The sequence below is a fragment of the Dipodomys spectabilis genome, unplaced genomic scaffold (assembly GCF_019054845.1).
Source record: "Dipodomys spectabilis isolate Male_0828 unplaced genomic scaffold, ASM1905484v1 ptg000427l, whole genome shotgun sequence".
Classification (NCBI taxonomy): Eukaryota; Metazoa; Chordata; class Mammalia; order Rodentia; family Heteromyidae; genus Dipodomys; species Dipodomys spectabilis.
Genome location: NW_024871104.1, coordinates 782800 through 808655, shown reverse-complemented (window position 1 = coordinate 808655; position 25856 = coordinate 782800). Strand labels below are relative to the sequence as shown.

The window sequence follows — 25856 nt, the reverse complement described above, 5'->3', positions numbered from 1 at the left end:
CAGTACATGATAACATCTTAAACTTCACTGAAGAAATGGCAATACAAAAATTTAAAAAAATGAATAATTTAGAATTCTTTTCTTTTTTTTGGGGGGGGGGGTCCAGTCATGGGGACTGATCTCTGGGCCTGGGCGCTGTCCCTCAGCTCTTCAGCTCAAGGGTAGTGCTCTATCACTTGAGCCACAGCGCCACTTCCGTTTTTTTTTTTTCTGCTTATGTGGTGCTGAGGAATTGAACCCAGGGCCCCATGCATGCAAGGCAAGCACTCTACCACTGAGCCACCTTCCTAGCCCCTAGAATTCTTTTCTTATCTAAGTATCTGATCATTGCAATTCTCATATGTCAAATAATTTAAGCATTCAATGAATTCAGAATAAATTAATTAAATAAATTTCAAACTAGAATAGCAGATTCTTTTGGAGACTAAATATGACAAACTCAATATGGAACATTTTGAAGAAATGGAATCAGTACTTTATTAAAAAATGAACAATATCTCATAAATGAACATTTATCTTTTTGATATGACAGTGATGAACACTAATACACAGAAGTTTCAGCCATATCTTTCAGTTGTACAACTGTAATCTAACAGGTGTACTACTAAAAGACTATTATCCCCAACCCCAGACAACACCTGAACAATTATAGCGTTCAGGACAATAGCAGGCCAATAGAAGAGTAAGATCTATCATGAGAAAGTAGGAAAAAAGACAACAAAAGTATTTAGAGGGGAAATGCACACAAAGGTCTTTTTGCTACCCTCTCTTATAAGCAGGTGACTGAAATTATAGCTATGGGACAGAAATAAGCAAGAATGTTTTCAAGAACAAAGAGAATAAACAGTGAGATATATGGAAGGTGGTTGCTTTAATTCAGATCAAATGCATATCCCTAATAAATGACAGTCTACAGTTTAAATAGGTTTTCTGCTTCATAATAAAATCTTATAATATGGTTATAGCTTATTAATTTGATCTACCTAAGGTATCACTTTGCCCTTATTCACACCTTACTTAGCTACAATACTGAACTGAAAATCAAAACACAATTATAAAGCAGATTGATTAAAAACACATCTGTTGATCCACTGATTATAACATTATTCACTGATTGTTAAATATGAACTTTATAGTCTATCCAACTTCATAAAATACCTCTTGTTGTCAGATAGGGAATATATCATTTAAATAATGCCTTTCAAATATAATCAATACCATATTTATGAAGAAACATTTTGGGATCTAAGCAAAAGAAAATAGCTTTGGATTGAAGATTAAACATTGATTTTATGATTTGGTTTGTCATTCAAAATAAACAACCTCGTAAGTCAGACTGCATGCTGTGGTGCCTGAATGCCTTTTTAATTTTTAGAGTAAGGCACATAGAGCTGTTTTCTTATTAATCCATTATATTGAGCTGAAAGGTTTCATTTAATCACATAACAAACATTAAAGTGACACCAAAGTAACCCATATTGGATGAACAAAGGTTAAACTTAATTATCATGTATTATGCATACTTAAAGCATTAATCAATGTAATGGGATCAGAAAAGAAAGAAAAACAAAAACTCTGTTCTCTTCCATAAAATTACAATACCAAGTTTAAGACATCAAGTTCAATCTTTCTATCAGAAATATTGCACCAAAGTGCCCATCTTGAGCATTTACAAAGCTGTACCTCCTACACTTCCTAACCCCCCATACTTTGCTTCATTTTTCTCCAAATCATTCACCACTGAAATACAAGGCACTTTATTTATTTGCTTAAGTTCTCTCACTTTAGATCAGATTATAAACTCCTAACAGACATTCATAACCATTTCATTCACTGTTGCATATCCAGTATCTGGTACTTAGTAAATATTTACTGAGAAAATACAAGAGCAGACACTTAGTATTTTGGTTTCTCACATCTCTGGCTTTTATCTCCTCTTTATAACATGGTCATTTTTTTTCCATCAAGCTTTTTGTTATGCACATGGTAGCCAATGTGACTTCGTATAGTTGTGAAAGTTGTGTTGCTGGGTGAGTTATGAACTTCTCTAAATTTCAGTACAATGAGGCTCACAAAAATATCTGTGAATAGTGGGGGATGGATAAGAAATTCACCTGAAGTACTTACTAAAGTTAGTGATACATAGTAAGTATTCAAATATTGTAGTGGCCATTGTTTTTTATCATGATGGTTATTATTTTCTTGTGTTGCAAATAACTCACCAATTCTTGAAACATAACTAACACTAATGGGCTCAGAAGAGTCACTATACTATATGATACCTCAGAAGGCTGAGAATTTTATTTACAGGAAATTGAGATCAGAGATGTGGAATGGTCAGTCATTCTGTAACTTTCTTCTTCCTGTTTCTGCTGAGGCAGATCTTAAGAGACCTTCCTTTTTATCTCGGACAACAAAGGACACAGAGGAGAATTTGGGAAAACAGGCTTTAAGTTCCTCCTAATTTATTACCACTATATAATACATTTTTGCCTTCAAATCATACTTATGCACAATTGGCCATAAAAATACTTTCCCTGTTTCTTTGAGTCTTCAAATATTTGAAGATTCTTTTGTCATGTAAAACTTAAATTTATAAACGTGCAGTGATATTACATTGTGTTTTGTCAAAGGGAGAACACCAAACCCATTACTTCTTCCTTACAAATAAAACTGGGGAGTGTTTAGATTTACAGCTAAGTTTATTGTAATGAATCTTATGGATTTTTTTTTAAAGCTACTTTCCATGCAGGTCTATTATCAGAGAGCATCAATCCCCACTTCTGTGCTTCCAGAAGACTTCATATATCTTTGTGGGAATTGCCACACTCTATATCAAGTAGTTGACTGTGCTCAATTTCTTTGTTTGAGGGTATGGAATCCCTGCATCCTATCAAAAAGCATGAGAGATGTCTGTGCAATAGATGAGGTACTATAAAAGAACAAGACTGATTGCATTGCTTGTACTCACTTCTCATATGAACTTTCATTACTGTTTCAAAATCACATTTCTCAATACGGTACAGAGCTGGTGAGCAGGTGAGAGTTTTGTGCTACAGAGCAACACAGAATGTATACGAGAATAAATTAAGCACACTGTAATACAATGATGCTTAGAAAATTGCTATAAAACCAGTTCTTACTGTATCATAAATAGACATTTTATTTCCATAGTAATGATCTAATATATATTCATCTTATTTTATGGAAGTATGACCACCCAGAGGAAACTTGTAACCAAATATTATTGATAAAGTTGAAAAGCAGTTATTAGCAAGGGGATTGAAGAGGAGGAAGGAGGCAAGTAGATCAAGGTTTCATTGGAGGTAAAAATGAAACCATATAATAGCACACACTAATTTTCAAGTAACTAATCTTAAAATTCATCCAAACCCAAAGTATTTAGTAATGCTACAACGTATAAAAGTTTATGGTGTTTAGCACAGGGTAGCAAATTGTAATTTTGCCTCTGAGAAAAGAAAGAATTTTTAGAGTGGTGGATTTTATGTTGTATATCCACTCTGTAGTGGGTATTCAAAAATCACCTTTACAATAAAGATTTTAAAAAATAAATAAAATATATAGTGGATGGGGAAAATCAGATAAGAAGGAATTAAGAATAAAAACTATCATGATATGTCTATATCCTCAAACTATTAGATCCACTGGGCTTTCTATTCTGGACAATGCTTCTCATTAAGAAGGTACTTACATTAGGCCTCAGTCTTGCTGCTAAGTCATAATACTTCTCAGCTGCTTCATTGAGACTCGCCTGTCTGTTAAAGGAAAACAAATCCATGTTATTTATTTTAAATGTGCAAATAGGCAAGCAATTTTAATACAGCAAAATAACATCATTAGCAGTATCTCAGCATAGTCCTATTCAGTAGGTATGAGTATCTTAAATTTACATATTGGCAATTAGAATGTTATTCTCTTTCATTTGCTCGTTTCAATATAATGCCCTAGAAAAATGACATTTCAAAAGTTGCCAAAATTAATATTTGGTGTGCTATTTAGGAAAATTGTGTTTTCAGGATTTTAAAAATTCTTTGCTATCTAGAAAGGCATTATCTTTCTGATTTCAAGGAGAACTTTACATTTTATTAATCAAGTTTTATATCAATAGCCATATATTTCTATATATGCATATGAATACATATATATGTATATCAACTAACAATGATGCAAGAAACAGTTTTCCATAGGGCAGAATTTTCCTGTAAATAATTGCAACAGTAATGCTACTTCTTGACCACTGGAGTTCTGTGCTTTCTGTTGATTCATGTCTTCTAGCTGATAGTGAATTTTTTAGTTCCTAGAGGTTTCAAACATGCAGTATGTTTTCTTGCTTAGAGCTAAACCCCAGAAGTGGCACAGTGGACTTATGTATATAAGATGCACACTGAGTTTTACAGGTACATTTATGTGCTGCCCTTTATTGCACTTCATCATGAAGACTAGGTTCAGCCAATTTGTTATCAGAAAAATCCTGACATTTGTCAAGGTGCTGAGGAAGCCCAGGCATTTATTTGTCAAAATACCATGTTTTTTTTCAAGTCTGCTTCAGAAGACCTTCACAGTTACAGAAAACAGAAACAGATATAAAGTTATTCCAAGTTGATCTGGAACCTAGTGAAAATATCTGAGTGGTAAAGAAGAAGTGCTATAGGGAAGTGTCCAATTCAATTTCACATGTGTGAGTGTGATATGATAATCATAGTTAATGGCTGCAGGGCCTGCTTCTAAAATGGAGTAGGGCTCTTTTAAAGCTGTGATGTTAGCAAGCTTTTAGGACAAGAAAGCGACAGGGAAATTTGGAATAAAGACAACATGAAAATTATCTTTTTCCACTAGAAAACCACATTTATGTTTTAAAAGAGAGTTAACTAGCCATATGTATAAAATTGAATTTGCACTTTGGTGAAGCCAAATAAAACCTATAAAAACATACCCCATGCAACCATATAAATTATAGGAATAACTGAAGATAAGGCATCTCTAGAGGACAGGACATATTTTTCTAATTTTTAAAGAAAAAATATTAAGAATCACTGCTATTTTTAATGGAGGTTATAAAGAAAGTAAATACCCTTGACCTAAGGCTCTAGTGGACCCATGACATATTACAATGTGTTGCTGCAATTTATATTCTCATAAATGTTAAAGTTCAATTTCACTATGTCAAGAAAAGTACTTTCGTCTGGTATGAACAGTAAAAATTCTCTCACTAGGGTATTTAATGAAGGTTCCCTCTACCGAATTATAGAATTGCTTTGCTTCAGATTCACTTGGCAATCTGAACGAGAATTCATTAGGTCATGCCCTGGAAGGGTTTTCTCCAGAGGAAAATGAAAGACAGGGAGGTAGGAAATTAGAGCCATTTAAGATTACAAAGAAGCATGCTACTTTGATGCAAAACCAACCAATAGATCCCTAACATGGAAAGGAGAGCTACTATTAATATTCATCTTTATGGACATTTAATTCATATAGTAGATAAGGATCTAAAAAGAAACTGTGCAATCCATTACATTAAATGCCTTTAAATAACAACTCAATTTCAAAAAGGTTTCCAACTCTCCTATTAGTTGTTTTGTGTGTGTGTGTGTGTGTTTTGGTCGGTCATGGGGCTTGAACTCTGGGCTTGGGCACTGTCCCTGCTCTCTTCAGCTCAAGGCTAGCATTCTACCACCTGAGCCACAAGGGTACTTCTGGTTTTCTAGTGGTGTATTGAAGATAAGAATCTCATGGACTTTCCTCAGATCTCAGCCTCCTGAGTAGATAGGATTACAGGCGTGAGCCACCGGTGCCCAGTTTGGTTATTAATTTTAAAGACATTATATATTTGAATGGTTTAATGCCAAAGGAAATATTTGGCTTAAAAGACTTAATTTCTAAGGCTAGATATAGAAGTGATGATAAGGAAATGAAAAAAAGAGCAGTAGTATTTCTTTTGTCATAACAACGAAAGTAAATTTTCAATACAGAACTTTGTTTTTACAACTAATTGTCTTTATTAACCAGAAGACATTTTTGACAGTATATAGAACACTACATGGAAAACAAACACAGCCCTGCACAGAATGTTTATAATTCTCTCGACAGGGAAGAAACCTCCTGAGGAACTGTTCAATATCCATTTTGTACAGCAAGGGTATTTCCCCCTCCCTGCTACTAGAAAACTTCTGGGAATACTTTAACATATTTTAATTGCTTATATGACTGAATTGCTAATTAAGATATGAAAAATGAGGATACCAGCAATATTTTGCTAGTTGTATATATAATTCTATTAAATATTATAAGTACCTTCAATATAAGATTATGAAGGACTTACTGCAGAATTCATGTTCTCAAATGACTAGCATACACCTGTTTAAGCCAGCAGATAATATATACTTCCTTTACCTGCTTACAGCCTTATTTTTGGAGTTATTTCTTATACAAAAAATTTTATAAATTCTCTCTCTAGCAATTTATTTTATTTACTATTTACAACCACTATGACACACTTGCCACTATTATTCACATTTTAAAGATAAGAAAAAAGGAACAACAGGACAAGATGCTTTCTTCCTGCCATCTCTCATTTTTAAGAGATCAGTATGTGATATAGACAGAAACTACAAGACTTTCACAGATCCAATGGAAGACTTAGGCATGTAAAGAGGAACCTGTTGGTTCTGATAGGAGATTATTTATACCAGATGTAGACAACCTTGAGTCTTGACTACAGAACAATTTACCAAGTAAGGACTAAAACGTTGAGTAAGAAAAATCACTCCTATCAGAACACTACTATGGGTGCAGATGGGGAACTTCTTCCTCTTAAGGGTTAACAGTGAATCACTTATCTAGAGAGTAAAGACATAACCAGAATTCCATCAACAGAATGAATTGGAGATTCAGACGGGCTCCTTTGTCCTCACTAGCTCTCACTCCTCACACACCGTGTACATTCCTCTTCACACTTCTTTTGCATTCAGGAAGCCAAAAGATAAGGGACCAGAAAGAAGCCTTGAGGCTATGTGTGAACAGGACAATGAAGGAAATCTTGAATTCCAATGAATAATTGGACTGGGATGAGTGTTTAAAAGTCTTTACATTCATTTATTTCTGCTATCTGGGAAACTTTAGTTGCAAATCAGAAACATACCACCATTAACAAAAGTCATCAGTTCCATCATTTGCATACTTCAGAATTCCATTTTGTACATAAAACCATGATATATATATCTGTTAATACAATATACACATATATCTCATACCTGAAAATTTTCTCTCTGGTGCTACTGAATAATTGAAAAATACATGTTATCTCACAAGTGCAATAAAAAAGATACATAAAGAAATTTGGCAATCAATTGTTTTGCATTCTGTATCCTTACAATTTATTGATTTCTCATGACAATCCCATGAGGAAAGACCTTTTTTTGACTAGGAGATGCTCAAAGACAAACTGATAAAAAGACTCATTCACATTTATGCATTTGTTGAGAATTGCAAAATTTTAAAGACTGTTAAAACTGTGTCCTTGAAATATTTTTGTAACTTCCACTAGCATATAGAACAAAAGCTCTCTTTAGCTACCATTAATAGTTGTGAATTGTCAATTCAAATAAAATTTGACTCTTAGAAGATCTATTCTTTTTTTAAATGTTTTATTTTAGTGTAAAGATGCTGTACAGGAGGGTACAGTTACATGAATAAGGTAATGAGCAATTTTCTTGTCCAGCATTGTTACCCTCTCTTTTGTTTTTCTACTACCATCCCTTTCTTCCCCCACCTCCCTTCCTCCATCTCCCACTCACTCCACCTCCAAGAAGTTGTAAAGTTCATTTCCAACATAGTGTCTTGTGAGTATCATTGTTGCAATGGGTTATCTGTGTCCTTGTATATACAAGATGCAGGATACCAAAATCAAATACAGTGACAACAGGGAACATACCATAGGGGGAAGAACATACAAAATAAACTAAAAAAAAATCACATAGTACATTAAAAACAACAGCAATAAAGAAAAACCTCTTGTGTCCATATCTAGGGGTTCACTTCATTTAGCATTAGCATTCATTTTATATGGTCATATGTACATAGCTTTATAGCCTTTTTGCTCATCTGATAAGATTATCCTAGACATATACTAATTATTGCAAATAAGGGAAAGCATGGGACCTACATTTCTTTAGGTCTGGCTTACTTCATTTAATATGGAACCAACCCAGATGCCCCTCAGTAGATGAATACACCAAGAAAATATGGTATATATACATATATACAATGGAATTCTATGCTTCCATCAGAAAGAATGATACCATCTCATTTGTTAGGAAATGGAAAGACTTGGAGATCTCTTTTTTTTTTTGTTTTTTTTGTTTTGTTTTTTGTTTTTTGGTCCAATTGTAGGGCCTGAACTCTGGGCCTGGGCGCTGCCCCTCAGCTCTTCAGCTCAAGGCTAGCGCTCTACCACTTGAAACACAGCGCCACTTACGGCTTTTTTCTTATGTGGTGCTGAGGAATCGAACCCAGGGCCTCTGGCATGCAAGGCAAGTGCTCTACCACTAAGCCACCTTCCCAGCCCCAAAACTTGGAGATCTCTTAAGGACAACTTATAAGTTTATTTGGTAACTGAAGAGATATTTGTTCATGTAACACAAACATAGAAATTGGCTGATTTTCCTGAATTCCTTCCAGCTACTTCACTAATGCTCTAAGTTGCTCAAAGTAACACTAAACAGTGATTCTATTTGGTCATTAGCAGAGTAGGAATAGGAGCAAGACTGAAATAAATATTGTGAAAATGTATGGTCAATTTTAACACAGAAATGTCAAAATCATACACATATAAAAAACAACCAATGGTACTGATACAAGAGAGTGTTAACAAATATTAAGCCTTATTAGATGAAAGCATCTCTGATGAAATATCAAAAAATGGATATCAAAAAATAAATGTCTGTCTCCCTTCTAAAGGCAAATGCTGGAGAAGTGAGAAGGAATTATAGCAATAAAGGAATATGTAATGATAAAAAAAGACAATGCTGATGATGTGATTTTACAAAAGGTCCCATTTTCTAATGGAATTTGAGAGTTCAAGCCCATTCTTTCATTGCTTCAAATATGTCAGGGGCCTTTAGGGACAGAGTTAAGCTTTTATCTAAACAGACAACAGAAACATAAATATTGAAAAAAAAACTGAAAGGGAAGAAATGTGTTAGTAATGTTACTTGTTATATTCACACACAGTAAATCATCAATTTAGGTTCAAGCTCTATCATTTTAGAGAGAGGAAAGGGATGAAAAGACAAGAGACAGAATAAAATTGGTTTATGGTGGGGGACTAAAGATTAGCATCATAAACACCTTCACAAGGTACAATTGCGCAACTTCAAACCACTCATATACACAAGTTAAAATGGGTATTTTGCCAAGGTTTCCAGCTGATTTGCTCACATATTAACATTGAAGAGGCACTGGTTTAGAACACACCTCTTCTGCCACTCGCTTTACTTAAAAACCTAACAATCCATTAAAATGTGGTTGAAATAAGATTCTCCTGAGCGAAATTTGGCAGGAAAATAGAATTTGTAATTGGAAAAATCCAGTGACTTTTCAGTGGTTTTTGGTTATTTAAAAAATGTCAAAAGACAAAATCTATAGCCTAGAGGGCCTTAGAGATTGAGTTGTCCCTTGCTGTCCTAGCAGAATTGTTTCCAGAACATTCTTCCACTTCAAGACACAGAAATCTACAGATAAGTTATACACACATGTGTGCAAACACACATGCATACATATCCTATGCGCATGCTTTGTATAAGTTAAATCATATTTAAATTACCTTTATACCTAAAACATCATAAATTCTACAAACAGATAGATGTTAAGCTACAAAATTTAGGGGATAATGACCATATAAACCCTGTACATATTCAACACAGACACTTTCCCCCCAGTATTTTTGATCTTCTGTTGTCTGCCCACAGTTTGAAGGCCAACTGCATGTATAGGGGTGTGTGTGTCTGTCTGTCTGTGTCTGTCTGTCTGTCTTTCTGTCTGTCTCTATCTTTAAGACACACACACAAAATTGTACTTTCAGAAAGTACTCTGCTTCTTTCTAAAGAATTTAAACTTTGTTACTCCTAGTAGAACTTTCAAAGAAGCTAGCCCTTCTAAGTCTATTTATGTCATGTAAAAGTATGTAACAGTGTGTTATTTGAGTATACAAATTGAAAGATAATGATTATATCTGATATATTCACTGTGGTCTAAAAATCAGAAAAGTAATGGAAACTGGATAATGTGGTAGTTTTTCTGTTCTTTCTAACACAGAAGCAGTGATTGCTGTACCCTTATGCCCTAAAAAAAACAATGCACACTTCCCTTAACTCTATGATTCACATAAGGTACCATACCATGATGACATACCTAAAAATGCAATATCCCTTTGAGAAAACAATCGCTCAGTTGTTTCTCCAATGACTAGGAATTCACAAATCTATTTTACTAAAATTTACCATAAAAGAATGATTTAATTAAACTATGTAAGTCTTGCTATTAATGATTTATACATTTGACAAAGGATTATTATTTTCTATAAAACCTTTTTCCTTTAAAAGATTGAATAGTCAGTTTCTGGGTACTCCTACAGTCATAAACACAGAGGGAGCCAATGTGACACAGAGAAAATGGTTTCTAACTTGGCCAGAGCACATCACATTTAGATCCCAATTTTACTGATAGTCCTCTTGTCCTTAACTACAAAATAGGAATATCGGTGTTCTTCACCTGAGTGCAATTAGAGCTGAGAGTAGCAGAAGAAAAATGCAAAATATAATGACAGAAAAACAGAAGGTATTTGAATAAATGATGTTTTTAGCCCTGAATTTTTTTCAGGGCTAGGAAGTGTATTCTAAACAATAACCAAAACTCTTCCCACAAATCCTAAAAATAAGGTAAGATTACTTAATCATGCCCCTTGATTTCCTCTCAGGTATGAAATTGTCATGTTCGGTCTCCAACTTCCAGTTGGAAGGAAGGAAGAAAAAAATGAGTAACTCCTTCCCATAAAATGTTTCTAACAGGGGCTGGGAAGGTGGCTCAGTGGTAGAGTGCTTACCTTGTATGCTTGAGGCCCTAGTTCGATTCCTTAGCACCACATAAGCAGAAAAAGCTGGAAGTGGCACTGTGGCTCAAGTGGTAGAGTGCTAGCCTTGAGCTGAAGAGCTGAGGGACAGTGCCCAGGCCCAGAGTTCAGGCCCCGTGATCAGGGGAAAAAAAATGTTCTAACAGAATAACTGATTAAATTATTTCCTTTGACAAATGTATAGACCTGATTCCACTAAGTTCTAGCACTTTAAATTCCTTTGATACTTTTTGTTGATGATAACCAATCTACTTCTTTAAAACCTCTGTATAGCATCTTTACAATAAAATGAATTATAAAAAAAGGTCTCATCTGGAAGTACACAGTACTTTTTAAGTGTTCTCTAAATCATAGTCAATGATACCATGCACGGTCCACATGGATTATGTAAGAACACTTGACATCTATAATCATCCTATAGAAAACACAGATGTAACTAGTCACACTGGATTCCACATTCACATCCAAAGTAGAATTCCAAAATCCTTCCATCTTTATCTCTCTTCCAACACAAACTTGAACTACACCAATCATATGCTTTCTCAATAATGGACTTCAGAGATGGACATACTACCCCTGCCTGCACTCCTAGCTACTTAAGAGGCAGATATTGGCTAGAAGCAAGCTTAGAACAAAAATAAAAAAGGGAAAGAAGTTTTCATACCATTGAAACCAATTGCATTCAGTGATACAGGACGGTTACCCAGGGACACAGAGAAGCAAGAAAGCAAGCAAGTAAGGAAGGGGGACAGAGGAAGGGAAGGAAGGGAAAAGGAAAGGAAAAGGAAGGAAGAGGAGGGGAGGGAAGGGAGGAGAAGGGAGGGAAGGGAGGGAGGGAAGGGAGGGGAGGGGAGGGGAAACAAAAGGAAAAGAGGAAAAAAGGAAGGAAGGAAAGGTCACTGAGGTAGGGAGGAAAGGAGGAAAGCTGGACCTCAGAAGCACATGAGAAGGAAGACTGTGCCCAGGAGAGTGAGTGATCTTCTAAAGGCATGGGGGCGCCTCATGATTCCTGTAAGTGATTGTGACATAGATCTAGGATTGTAAACGTTGTTGAGTGGGAGGAAAGGCTGGATGGTTGCACACTATTCCTGGTTGTACACAGTAGCACTTTCCCTCCCTGAGGGATCTTTGAAATACAGATTACACTTTAAGAAATCCTAGTTCTGCTTAAATTATCAAGAGTGAATTCTTTAGTTTTAGGTAAAAGCTTGACTGACACATGAGGAAAATTTAGGAGTGAGCTTAAGTGAGTCACTTTTACTTTCACGTAATTAAAACCCCTTACCCTGTCTTAGAAAGCTTTTGTATCAAATGATAATTGATTGATAGTTACTTATATGTTCTGTGACTTCCCTCATACATTTTTTTAAGGCTAGTGGTGTGGGCTAAGTCAGAGGCAGCTTTCTTTCCTTTTTTTTTTTAATCTCTCTTTTTTTTTCTTTCTTTCTTTTTGTTTTTTTTTTTTTGGGGGGGTCCGGTTATAGGGCCTGAACTCTGGGCCTGGGCACTGTCCCTCAGCTCTTCAGTTCAAGGCTAGCACTCTACCACTTGAGCCACAGAGCCACTTCTGGCTTTTTTCTTTTTGTGTATGTGGTGCTGAGGAATTGAACCCAGGACCTCAGGCATGCAAGGCAAGCGCTCTACCACTGAGCCACCTTCCCACCCCCTCTTTTTTTTTTCTTTTGGTCAGTTATAGAGCTTGAACTCAGAGCTTGAGCTCTGTCCTTGAACTTTTCTTCTTAAGACTACCACTCTACCACTTAGAGCCATACCTCCACTCGGGTTTCCTGGTGGTTATTTGGAGATAAGAGTCTCAAGAACATTCCTGTCTCCATGGACTGACTCTGAACCATGATCCTCAGGTCTCAGCCTCCCGATTAGCTAGAATTATTGGTGTGAGCCATCAGTGCCAGGTGAGAGAGCCTTTTTGCAAGTATTAGGCCCCGAGCTCAAACCTCACTACCATAAAGAAAAAAAGAAATTCTTTTCTGTCAGTCTTGGGGTTTGAACTCAGGGCCTGGAGGTTATCCTTGAGCTTTCTGTACTCAATGTTTGTGCCCTTTGCACTCTGAGCAATAGCTCCATTTTCCAAGAAACTTCTTTTATTAACATTTTTATAACACAAATACAACTGCTTATTTATAGTAAATGTTATATGCAGTATTTTGTTACATACACACTTACACTATGTGATATATATCATGTGATATACTGCTTCTATTACAGTTATAGGTATCATTTTTATATTTCTCCATCCAGCTACTAATTTTAGTTTCAGGACATACTGGATTATATTAAGGTTAACAAGCACATTCTGAATCTCGCTCTATCCGAAAATCTTTGTTTCTTGTTCCAATGTGAATGAGAAGAGAGATCTGTCTTCCATTACTTATGAAATGATCTATTTCCTCAGTTTCCAGTTTAGAACAGGGAAAGAACATTTAGACTTATCTTATGGTTTAGGTTCAAACAAAGAAGCAAGCAGGTCCTCAAGTTCAAATATTCAAGAAAGGGCAATCCTACTGTGTTGTCCAAGATTAAACGGCTAAATGTATTTGGTAAACAACAATACCAGTTCTTTACCACCTCAGGTTGCTATTAACCATCTTAAACAGAAATTAAACATAGTCTAAGGAGTTCTTCAGTTTTTATTTAATGCCAGTCTGCTCCACCAAAAGTCCTTTATTTGCTATCTCCGATTTGTCATTTTTATCTGAAATGCAACACTGAAATTATATAATCTCAAAACTTTATATTTGCCTATTACACAAAAGAAGATCTTGATGTATTACTGGAAAATTGAAAATGGTCCCATTAAAAACTTGTTAAAATTGTACAGTATGTTCACAAATAAAATAAAATAAAATTGAAAAAAAAAAAGAAATCATCTTATAAATATGTTGGAAACAATCGCAAGAAATAAAAAAAAAACATTTGAATACTTAAAAAAAAAAAAAACTTGTTAAAATTTAATCCTCCTGATGAAAAAAAAAAAAAAAACTTGTTAAAATTTAATCCTCCTGATGGTCCCAGTAAAACAATTCTATAGTTAGCATTAGGCCCTCAGTTCCTCTAATCTAGTCTCATTTAGATGAAATGACTTCAAAACAAACAAACCAACAAAAACACTTGGAATTAGCTACTCATTCCTTGCTCATTGATTCTTTTGGTCATTTCATTAGGAATTAGCCAATTAAAGGAAGTTCAATTAGTATGATGGAACCATATCTTGAAGTATAATCTTTTCTTAAATTGGTGATTTGGGATAGTAGGTAAGGCAATGTAGCTAGCCAAGTCACAAGCATGAGACTCTCATCTCTTCACACCTAAACAGTCACCCAATTTTGTCCAATTTGTCTCCTAAAAAAAAATCTCTCAAAAGAACAGAGCTCTTGAGAGAAGACTTAATGTCAATATTAATTGAGTACTTTGGAATTTCCCCAGGGAAACTTTATACGTAACATTATCTGAGAAAAATTTTGATGGCTATTTTTGACAAAGCTGTATTCAACAGCAATCTGAAAAATCTTTCTTCCTCCTTTCAGGAAACAGAGCCCTGAATGTTTTTGACAAGTAAGTGAAGAGACTGGTGATTCAGTTTACATAGGAAACCCTCTTGAATTTGATAGAGCTGAAAACGAGGAAAAGCACAAAAAAAATCATTCACCAGCAAGTTGACTAAGATATCATCAGGCCACTACAGTCACAGTACAAGAAGGTGGTGAGTGACTATAACTTAATGAGGAATGCAGAGTACAGAAAGCTAGACAGAAGGTTCTAAAAAACAATCCTTAAAGATTTTCACATTACCAACCTGTAACAAAAACTTTCCACTGGCTTCCAGCACTATAGTAACCATGAAAAAAACATAGAAGTGATATATTTAACAAGAACCATTTTTTGTTTTGTAATGTTCTCATAATGAGTTTCCACTGGTAGACCTTGAATTCCAGATACTGATTTAATAGGTAGCAAAATGATTTGCTGATGAAAATACTTATTATGAATAAGATGAATTAGTCTATAGAAATGTGCTTTCCCATCCTTACAAATGGCTTGTGACTAAAAGCCTAGTGCTGTATTCATAAAGAACAAAAAGCCCTCTTCATAGCTGCAGCATATAACCTTGTCATGCAAATGAAGGTGTCTTTTAAAAGTTAGTCTTGCATTGAAGGTTCTTGTAAACTGGCTATAGTTTATTTTATAAACACACCAGTGGTCAATGTCTGATTAAAATGTGTTTATGTCAGCTTTGTTGGCTTCATCTTGAACCAAACTTTTAGGACTGCTGAATATTATTGTATAGTGTAGGCATGCAGATAAAACCTCTGTGCGCTTACTCCCTGAACCAGGCTACATCTCCCGTATTTAAAACCAATAAAAAGCCACAGAAATGACAACTACAGTGCAGACCTATTAGCAATCTCAATGCACAAATGGACATAATCTATAGATTTTGTTTCAAATCTTATCTGCTGGAGCCATGGGTTTGAAAAGGACAACGTGAGGGAAACTTGCGAGGAGGGAACTGCAGTGGATTTTCACTCTGATAATAAACACACAAAACTGCACAGAAAATGGAATTATACACACAAACACAGGGATTCCAATATAACTGGAGAATGCATAGGTGCAACAGCTTACATAAACAACAATATGTAGATGGTGATAATGTACTGGAGTACTGGTACTGGGAGATATTATCATCAGGGATCTACTGAACATTAAAGCATTTTTAGAGGAGAGAGTATGAGAGAAAGGGTATAAACATTGCTGAGAAATAATGTCTTTCAAAAACTATGAATTATTTTGTTGCTATTTTATTTGGGGCTTGAACCCAAAGCCTGAGTGATATCCCCAAGCAAGCTAGCACTCTACCACACGATTCACAACTCAACTTCTGGATTCTTGCAGGTTAAGTTGGAGGGGTGGAGGGGGAGTGTAGTTGTGGAGGTGGGAGGGAAGGGATGGTAGGGGAAAAACAAAGGTGGAGGCAACAATGCTTAATAAGAAATGTACTCATTACCTTGCTCATGTAACTGTAACCCCTCTGTACAATATATTCACATTAAAAAATAATAAAAAGAAAAAGAAAAAAATGAAAAAAGAGAAATACATGAAGAGTCTCATAGACTCTCTTGCCAGGAAACCATGATCTTCAGACCTCAGCCTCCTGAATATCTAGAATTATAGGCATGAGCCTCAGGCACCTGGCCATTTTAATTTCTTTATATCATTCTTCTTTAATCTAAACCACCACATACTACTGATTCTCTGTTTTTATATTCACACTATAAATAACTGAACTAACATTTTACTCATTCGTTTTATTTTTTGCTTTGATAATTAGCTTTAGTAATACACCTTCTGAAAATAGAAGTACTAATAGTCTAAAAAGTATACTGAGACACAGTAATTGTGTCTTAATACAGGGCCATTTTGAGTATTGCACAGATCTTATGTGTATTTATGTCTGAATTCCTCCCTACTATCAAACATATTAAAATGTTCCTAATATGCCACATTCAAAACTTATTAATAAAACATCAATATGTTGATACAGTTGACTCACTGAAATAATGTTTTTCTTTGGAGACATTTAATTATACAGTTACTAAATTTAGTTCTATGTTTTTTCTATTTTTTAAAAAATATAATTAATTAATTTTGCTGGTCCTGGGGTTTGAACTCTGGGCCTGGGTACTGTCTTAAGCCTCTTTGTGGTCAAGGCTAGTGCTCTACCACTTGAGCCACAGCACCACTTATGGCTTTTTCAGAGTAGTTTACTGGAGATGAAGAGTCTCATGGACTTTCCTACCCTGTCTGGCTTCAGATCACAAGCCTCAGACCTCAGGCTCCTGAGTAGCTAGGGTTATAGGCATGAACCATAGGTGCCTGCTTTTCCTTTGTATTTTATGACAAGTACTTTTTTGAGAGTAAGGATTGTGGATAAGGGTGTCTCAAAGTTTTCAGAATCCTGAGAGCTCCTATCCCAGCACATTGGTTACCTAGATCATAATAAATAAAAGCTTTCTAATGATCCATGATTCCATAGCTTAATTCATAATAAGAGGACATAAAATGAGAGGGAAGTTAGTGCTTTCTCAAGGCCAGGACAGCAACTGATAGAATAGCAAGAACTAACCTGAGCATGTGGGCAGCATTGAAGACAACATCAAATTCCGTGCTATCGAGCTCAGCTGCCTTTTTTGCCATCTCTGCTGCTTCCATCAGGCGAGCTTCTTCCAGAAGAAACTGACCTGCAGAGTAAGAAAACAAGAGTCTACTCTCAGAAGATGTTCACCACTTAATCTGATACAGCTATATATAAAGATACCTATTAGCAAGGTGACAGTGCCATGATCATCATTTATACGCCTTTCTCTTAACTGCCTGACACTCAAGGATTGTATGTGGCACATGTAACATACTGTTTTTCTCAAAAAAGAATCTGCTTTAAACTATTCAAGCAATAAACAAAATGAGACAAATCAAAGGCATATGACAAATATGAGCTGAGTATATTTTAACTTGTCACAGCTTCAGTTCTCTGAGATTCTTGATACCTTGGCTGGTATAACTCCTCTTGCCACGAGCTGACCTGGGTGCTGTAGGTCATTTTCCTTCTGAAGACTAGTGGTCAGTTGATCTTATTCAGTACCACAAGCACTTGGAGTATCTAATAAAGTTCATCTGCGTCTTCTAGCTGTTACTATCTTGGGGAGAGATCCCAGACCTGATTACTATAGAATACCAAACTTACCCCCTTGAGCCTGCTCAACAAGAAAGTTAGCTTGCCTCTCACCCCCAAGTTCCAGTGGAGCTACACAACTGAAAATATTCTTGAACTTTATCTTGTTGTGTAGCAGGACCAGAAAAGCTCTTACAGGAAATGGGACTCTGAGATATTTTGCAGACTGTAGAAACAGGTTAAGTAAATCATGGTAGGAAGTGAGCCCAAGAAATTGCCTGCCCAAAAAAGAGCAGCACAGCACAGAAGATTTTAAGCTTCCTCTCCTCATGTGGAATAGGGGAATCAACCCAGCATGTTGAGTACACTGGCTGATTCTTTGACTACTGAGCTACATACAGTCCATCCTCAGAACAGTTACAGGAAAATCTGCTACAGTCTGTCTACACCCAGTTGTACCTCACCACTGAGAAATCCTTTTATATTTTGTATATTTTCAATTGTAAAAATACTGTACAGAGGGGTTACAGTTACATGAGTAAGATAACGAGAACAATTCCTATAAAGCATTGTTACCTCCTCCTTTTCTCTTTAGATTGTATAAATCTTTCACCTTTTACTGAGAAATCTTCAGCTGCAAAGTCATGAGGGTTTAAACCTTCCAACCAAAAACTTGCACTCAAATACAGGATTCCCCAACCAGAAAAGCCAGTAAAATAAAAACAAAAGGAAATATGTCTCCACCAGATGTCAACAATGAAATTGAACGAAAATAACATGGGTGTAATCTCAACGAGCTAAAAGGATCAGTGAGAAGAGTGAAGGGAAAGATAGAAAAAGTACATGCTTTTCAGAAAAAAAAAAGAACACAAAGTAGAATTAGATCATTTGTGGCATAATGAAAGATTAGCATCTGCTCGTGTGTGTCTTAATAAAATACATCAGACTAAACCTATTCTTTAGTTAATTATACTTATTATGGATTATATTTTAAATTAACTCATACTATTAATTTCTACCTGTCTTCAAATATAATACTTAACTAAGTAAATGTGTTAATAAATATATGACTTATTTATATGACATGTAAACAAAGGACAATGTAGAAAATTATTAATTGGTATTTTTCTTTCCAGGCAGCTATTAACTCTGAAACATAGCTTATAATAATAGTAAGGAAAGTGCAACAACTAATTGAATAACAAAAAAATAGTTTTTAAAAATTCATTAATCCAGACTGGAGAGGAAAAAGGAGATATATAAATTTTGGTAAAGAAGGAAAGGATAAAGGAAGGAAAGAGGGAAGAAAGGAAGGTAAAAAAGGTAAAGGGAAGAGAGGAAGGAAAGAAAAGAAGGGGATAAAGAAAGGAGGAGCAGGGAGAGAAGAAGAGAGAGGAGAAAAGACAAGGGGAAGGCAAGGAAAGGGTAGGGGAGGGAAGATAAGACTAAAGAAGACAGAAAGAAAGGGAGCAAGGAGGAGGGATGGAGAAGTAATAAATATTATTTCCACATAGACAGAGAAAGGAGCACAGATCATCTATTTAAGGGTGTGTGTGTGTGTGTGTGTGTGTGTGTGTGTGTGTGTGTGTGTGTGTGTGTGTGTGTGTGTGTGTGTGTGTGTGTGTGTGTATTTTTTGTCATTGAAAATTTTTTACATATAATTTCCCTAAATCAATCAGGACGAGTATTTCTTGTTAAAATACAATGAAATATTCATTGTTAAGATGATTGCAACTAAATTGAACACCTAAAACAACCTGAATGCAGCGTCACAATGACACAATTTTCTTGAAGGAAAAAAATCATTCATTTAGCAATGGTCCAGAATAAATAATATCTTTCTTTATAAAATAAAAACCAATAGATCATATTTTAATTAAAGTAACTCCCCTTAGAAAAAGGAAAATCAGAATTTATCCCATTCTACCCAGTATTCCCTACATTAGAACATTATCTTGCTCTGGTCTCCATCCCTTTGACTGATATGGTAACAAGCTTGTAAAATGGCGGTTAAATTGGATCATTTTTTAGCTGATCCAAGAATCCTTACCTTGGCCTATACGTCTTGACAGGATCAGCACTCTCCTTTACCATTCCTCTAACATATTAGAGAAACAAAGATGGCTACTCCAGTTTCCATATGCCATTCCTTCTGCCTGGAATGCTCTTTCCCCAGATATCCTAGTGGCTTACCTCCTCTTGCCTCCTGACTAGTGTGTGGATTTAATAAATACATTCAAGTGACAGGACTACATTAATTAATGATATCTTCTCTATGATCATCTCTAGAAGTAGCATAGACCACAAGGCATTTTCTATTCATTTCCTCACACCTTGAAGTGATTTTAGCCTTGAACTCTGTACAATTCCCCAAAGTGTCATTGATATTGAAGTTTATATGAATGGTTCCTCCCGGACATGAGCCATATCATGATCTGGCTTTTAGACCTCTGCATTTCCCTTGGAACATAAAACAATTCAAACTCAGTTATATCCTAAAGATGTCTTAAATCCAAACAATTTAGACTATGCAATTTGACCAACATTTAGTTTATTCTCCTCTATTGTGGAATTAACTCAGTACTCTGAGAACAAGAAACAAAATACATCTACAATCAGAAGATAGTTTCTTCCATGGGTTAATTATCAAGGAAGTTTACATTGTGCTTATATATGCACAAGATTTGGTTCCATTAGGCAGTGGTGGGGTGTTACAAAGATAAATGCAATATTAGCTCTTGTAGCAGTCCAGTCTCTCTTAGAGGAGGGAGGAGATTTTGAAGACAATTTTACCTCTACCTGAAAATAAATCTGAAAAGTAGATGCACCATAGTACATATATCATTTCTGGACAGAGATGTGTTTGGCTTTGTTAATTTGTAATCTAAGGCAAGTAAAAAGAAGATGGAAGAATATTTTTTACAAGCAAGGGTATTGCTTCAGTCTTGCCAGGAGTTTAGTTGTATAACCAGCATCCAGATCATGAAATAACATTACCAGCTCTGCAGAAACAACTCTCTGTACCTGGGGGACTTTCTCAAATTTAGATAGTTGGAACAGGGAAAAGGCCATGGTTGAAACATTTGGCCTGACTGGTTTTGCTGACATCTAGTGGTTAAAGATGAATGGCTAGGGGGGAACTGAGGCAAAGGGGAGAGAAATCCATTCCTGGTACGAGAGAGTCAGTGGCCTGGATTTAGACTAGCTTTGCAGAGGGAGAGCTGGGATGGAAAATGTTTGTGAGTGCATGTTAATGATACCCCAGAGGAATATAATACGGGGGAGGGCTCTTCTCTGCCTCTGAAGGGAGTCATACTGAGAGTCTTTTTCGAGCCCTTGTCACATTGCCATTTTAGGTATGCTCTCACTCTTTAAAACTAATCTTTCTCCCTCTCCTTTCTATCAGTTTCATTGCTTTGTGTTTCTAGGCACTTGGCAGCCTGAGTTAACAAAGCTCTGCTTTCACAAGACAGCTCTAATGTGATAAATGTGCCACGGTTACTGGCCAAGAAAACAGGTGGGCTGAGTAACAAGGAAAAGGCACCCAGGAGATCAATCTGGACTGCTCATTGTGAGGTAGGGAGGTTCTGGATGTGTCCCTAAGTGAACACAAGGCCAAGAATTTGTTCTGAATTGGACAGGTGGCAAGGATGGTGACTAGTGCAAAGGAGATTGAAGCATCCGTGGGCCAGGGCCCCAGGAAACAGGTTAGGAAGGCCAGCAGCGTATTGCTAAATTGATTTCTCCCCTGACTCTTTCCAAGGGTTATGGGATGCTAGGAAACAATTCTTGTAATTGTGATGACTGTCCAATGGGGAGTGGGAATTATAGCAGAACAAGAGAACAAGGGGAAATTCAAGGGAGTTGAGATAAGATAGAAGGGAAAGAATAAGGAGGGTGACAAGAAGGAGAAACAAGAGGGGGGAATACCACCTCATTATGTATTTAAAGAATATACAGTTTCAGTAGGGATTAAGTATGCTTCAAAAAGGAGAATAAGTTTATGTTGAGTTTTAAGCAACCTGCAGAGTTTTGTCATCTAAAGATGAATGGAAAGCAACTAGTTTGATGAAGAATATAATGAATAAAAAAGAAAAGACATGAGAAAGACAAAAGGAATCAAACAGAGGTGCCTTAGTCACTAAAGAAAAGGGCAAAATTCTGAGACCTGGCAAAGGCAATGGAGATGAGCAGTTCAATGAGCCCATAACTCCCTTGAGCTCCTGAACTGGCTCAATGTGCTTCTCTGATATGTTCATGTACTGATGTGTCCACTTGGCAGGAGCCATAAACTGGAGGACAATAGCAGAAAAAGTACTGCAAGAGGAAGGTAGGTGAGTAGAGTCATCATGCTCAGTGCACATATATGTAAATGGAGCAAGGAAGCTATAGGAGATAGGGATCGTCAGAAGTGGGAGAATGGTGGAAGGGGCGACACTGATCAAGATAAACTATATAAATCGACATGCTATTCCTTTGGACAATTATTTGGAGATAATAATAAAAATAAAAATAATAAGTACGGCAAGGAAGACCCTCAAAGTACGTGTCATCAGTAAACCAAATGGCCAAGACTAGAAAATATAGTCTTTGAGTACAGTTGCTCTTATTTAACCCTCACAAAACACAAATTTCCTTGACACTGGAGAATTTTCTAAAACCAGCCATGCTGAGATGCGCAACCACAAGGCAAGGCCCCTGTGATTGTCCCTGTTAAGTGAACATAGACTCAAGATAAAGAACACAATCTATTACTTGCCTTACACAGTTGTTGGGCTCACTAAATACAAAGTCCAGTCTATTATTTATGTTATTTATAATCCTCATTCTTTGTACCAAAAATTATTCTTTGTCTCTGTGGACACTTTGAATGTTGATGAGTGCTGGGATTTGAACTTTGAGCCTTACACTGAGATGATACCATGGAGCCACATTTACAGCCCTATTTTAGACTGGTTTTATTTAGGATAGAGTCTTGCTTGCCCAAGAGGACTTCCACCTATACTTAGGGTTTCCATTGTCACAGATACATCACTGTGTCTAGTTTCTTTTCATGGATGCCAGTGGTTGAAAGGGATCTCTCCAACTTTTCTGCCCAGGGGTGGCCTGTAGCCATGGTTATATTGCCCTGTCTCCCAAATTGCTACGATTAGAGGAATGAGCCACCAGCAACTAAGGACATTCCTTTTATTTATTTTTTTTTTCTTTTTGCTTCCTCCCCCTCCTCTTCCTCTTTCTCCCCCTCCTCCCCCTCCCCCTCCCCCTCCTCCTCCTCCTCCTCCTCCTCCTCCTGTCCTGTCATGGGACCTGAACTCTGGGCCTGGATGCTGTCCCTCAGCTCTTCAGCTCAACGCTAGCACTCTACTGCTTGAGCTACAACACCACTCCAGGCTTTTTCTGCTTATGTGGTGCTGAGGAATTGGACCCAGTGTCTCATGCATGCAAGGCAAGCGCTCTACCACTGAGCCACCTTCCTAGCCTTGTTCTTCTTTTTCTCTTTTCTTTTTGAAGAGAAAGTCTCCCTGTGTAGCAGAAGCCTTGAACTCACAAGATCCTCCTGCTTTTGAAGTTTACATGTTGAGTTCTATTAAATAATTGCAGAAAACTAGTCATAGAGTAAAACTTGAATTTTTGGATTTTATTGAGATGTATTTCTTCATAAAATTGAGGTACTTGTTTTTGAGAATTAAAAAGAAATGCGGGTGAGTTTGGGTGTGGAAGGTGAGTCTTCAAGCCTGTATCCGTCTCGTCTTCTCAGTGTTCTGTCCATAGGCTCATGTCTTCCTTCTGGGCCTTTCACATTTCTATGCCTTGATGACCTATTTATGAGTGTTATTTTTGAACTCAGGGCCTCATTCTCTCCTCAGGCTTTTTGACTCATGGTCGGTGTTCTACCACTTGAAATACAATTTCATGTCACATGAAAGCATATGCCAAACCATGAAAGTAGGGGACTTGGAGTCCTCCTGAGCTCAAATTTGTGCTTTGCCAACTTATCAGGCACAAGAATTTCAATGTATGAGCAATATTATTTATAACTTAAGTCTTTCATCTGTAAAATAGATAATGTCATATTTTCTAAATACTGCAACTCCAGTAATGAAGATCAATTCATATCATCATTATTAGATACTCTAATACAATTTTTCAAAACATACTTTAGCCTAGTATTGGTAGCTCATACCAATAATCCCAGAGATTCAAGAGGCTGAGATCTGAGGATCATGGTTCAGGACCACTCAGAACCAACAAATCCAATTTTAAAAAAATCTGGAATTGGAGGCGTGACTGAAAGAGTCCAAGTGCAAGCCCTGAGTAAATAAGACGAGCCATTGCACAGGTTTGAATTCAAGCCTGAAAGCAGCATACACATACATGCTTGTGCATGCACATAAACACAGACACCCACTCACACACAATGTCTTAGATGAGAGAAATACTTGAAACAGCCTTTAGAATATTCCTAATCTAATCATACTTCCCTGAACTTCCTCTGCTGTTGCTGGAGTAATAAAAAGAATAGCAAACACTCATATAAAACACATATTTTTCATATTAAGCATTTAACATAATTAATAAATGTGATTTTGCTGAGAGCCACTAAAATATATTTTCACTTAATCAAGGCAATATCCTAATTTAGTTCATTATTTAATTTTTTAATTTCTGTTTTTGAAATGACTAACATGAAAATGACACAACAGTCTATCTCACTCCATTACTATCTTTTCTAAGTAGTTTTAGTTATGAATAAAATATAATCACAGACCTTTCATCATTTTTATATTCATGTGAAGATGCTCAAACCTAATAGTTTAATAAGTTCCTTCCTAATAGTGCTTGCTTAAAAAGAAATGAAACCTACATAACATAATATACAAATCATCCTAGAGAAAAACAGAATATGATATTGACGGCAAATTCTGCACTTGCAGGTTGAAAGAGACTTCTCAAGTTGTTCTTCAATAATTACTACAAATTATGTTGAATGTTTCTGACCATGAAGTCACTTAAAAATTGTGAACTTTTATTTGTTGGCCAAATATGAATGGAACCTATCCCTAACTCATAGGGGTTTTATGATTCATATCCATCACAGTTGAAGATAGGCACTGTTGCTCAAATCTGTAATCCTAGTTACTCAAGAGGCTGAGATCTGAGAATCATGCACATGGTTTCGTGACAGTCCGGGTAGGAAAATCCATGAAATTCTTGACTCCAGCTAACCATCAAAAAGCCTAAAATGGAGCTATGGCACAAGTGGTAGAGCAGTAATCTTGAGCAAAAATCTAAGGGACAGAACCTAGTCCAAGCCCCAGTACCCGTACACACATTAAAAAAAAAAAAATCAAGGGTGAGGAAACTAGGTAGAGGGCAATATGACACATGTGTAAGGTGTTCTCATAACTCTAACACTGACAGTAGAGCCAACTAATAATAATCTGAATTATTAGGTTTCAAATTCTACACTTCTTTGGGGGATTAAAAAGAAGAATGCTGGAATAATGGACTCCCAGTTTTAACAATATTTTAATGGTTATATAGAAAACCACTAATTTTCTTTGGTAGGTGTTCATAATCTGAAAGATTGCACAATCTGGATATTCCTTTTTTCTATGGAAACAATTCTAGCTATCTTCTCACTGTTTCTGGAACATCATGATGTGGCTTTTCTCTGACCATTCTCTCTGTATTCTGGGTAGAAAAAGGGATAGCAAACTCCTGACCATTCTCTCTCAGCACACTCGCTCCTTTCCACCTTGTTTTCTGGTGAGTGAGCTCCTTCACATTCTTTAAATATATGGTAAATGTAAATCTATTAGGCATATTTCACCTATATTTTAAACAACCCCCTTACATCAATACCCTTTAAATATGTTGCTTCTTGCTCTTTAAAACTACTGGTAATTAAAATAATTATTTTTTACAAATTGTGCTTTCCTTGCCACACTTCATTGGAGGTTATCTTTTGCTTACTTGTTCCTGTGTTTGACATAGTACATGGGGTAAATATGAAGC

At 36.2% G+C, this 25856-nt stretch overlaps 1 protein-coding gene across 1 annotated transcript in view; it reads right to left on the bottom strand.

The window, feature by feature from the left end:
- Positions 1-25856, bottom strand: part of Tmtc2 (transmembrane O-mannosyltransferase targeting cadherins 2) — a 356843-nt gene that overhangs the window by 54675 nt on the left and 276312 nt on the right. The window contains exons 10-11 of the mRNA XM_042668306.1: positions 17292-17406; positions 3713-3776 (exon numbers count right to left, since the gene is read on the bottom strand). Of these exons, the coding sequence (XP_042524240.1) occupies positions 3713-3776; positions 17292-17406 (179 nt within the window). The remainder of the gene's footprint in view (positions 1-3712; positions 3777-17291; positions 17407-25856) is intronic.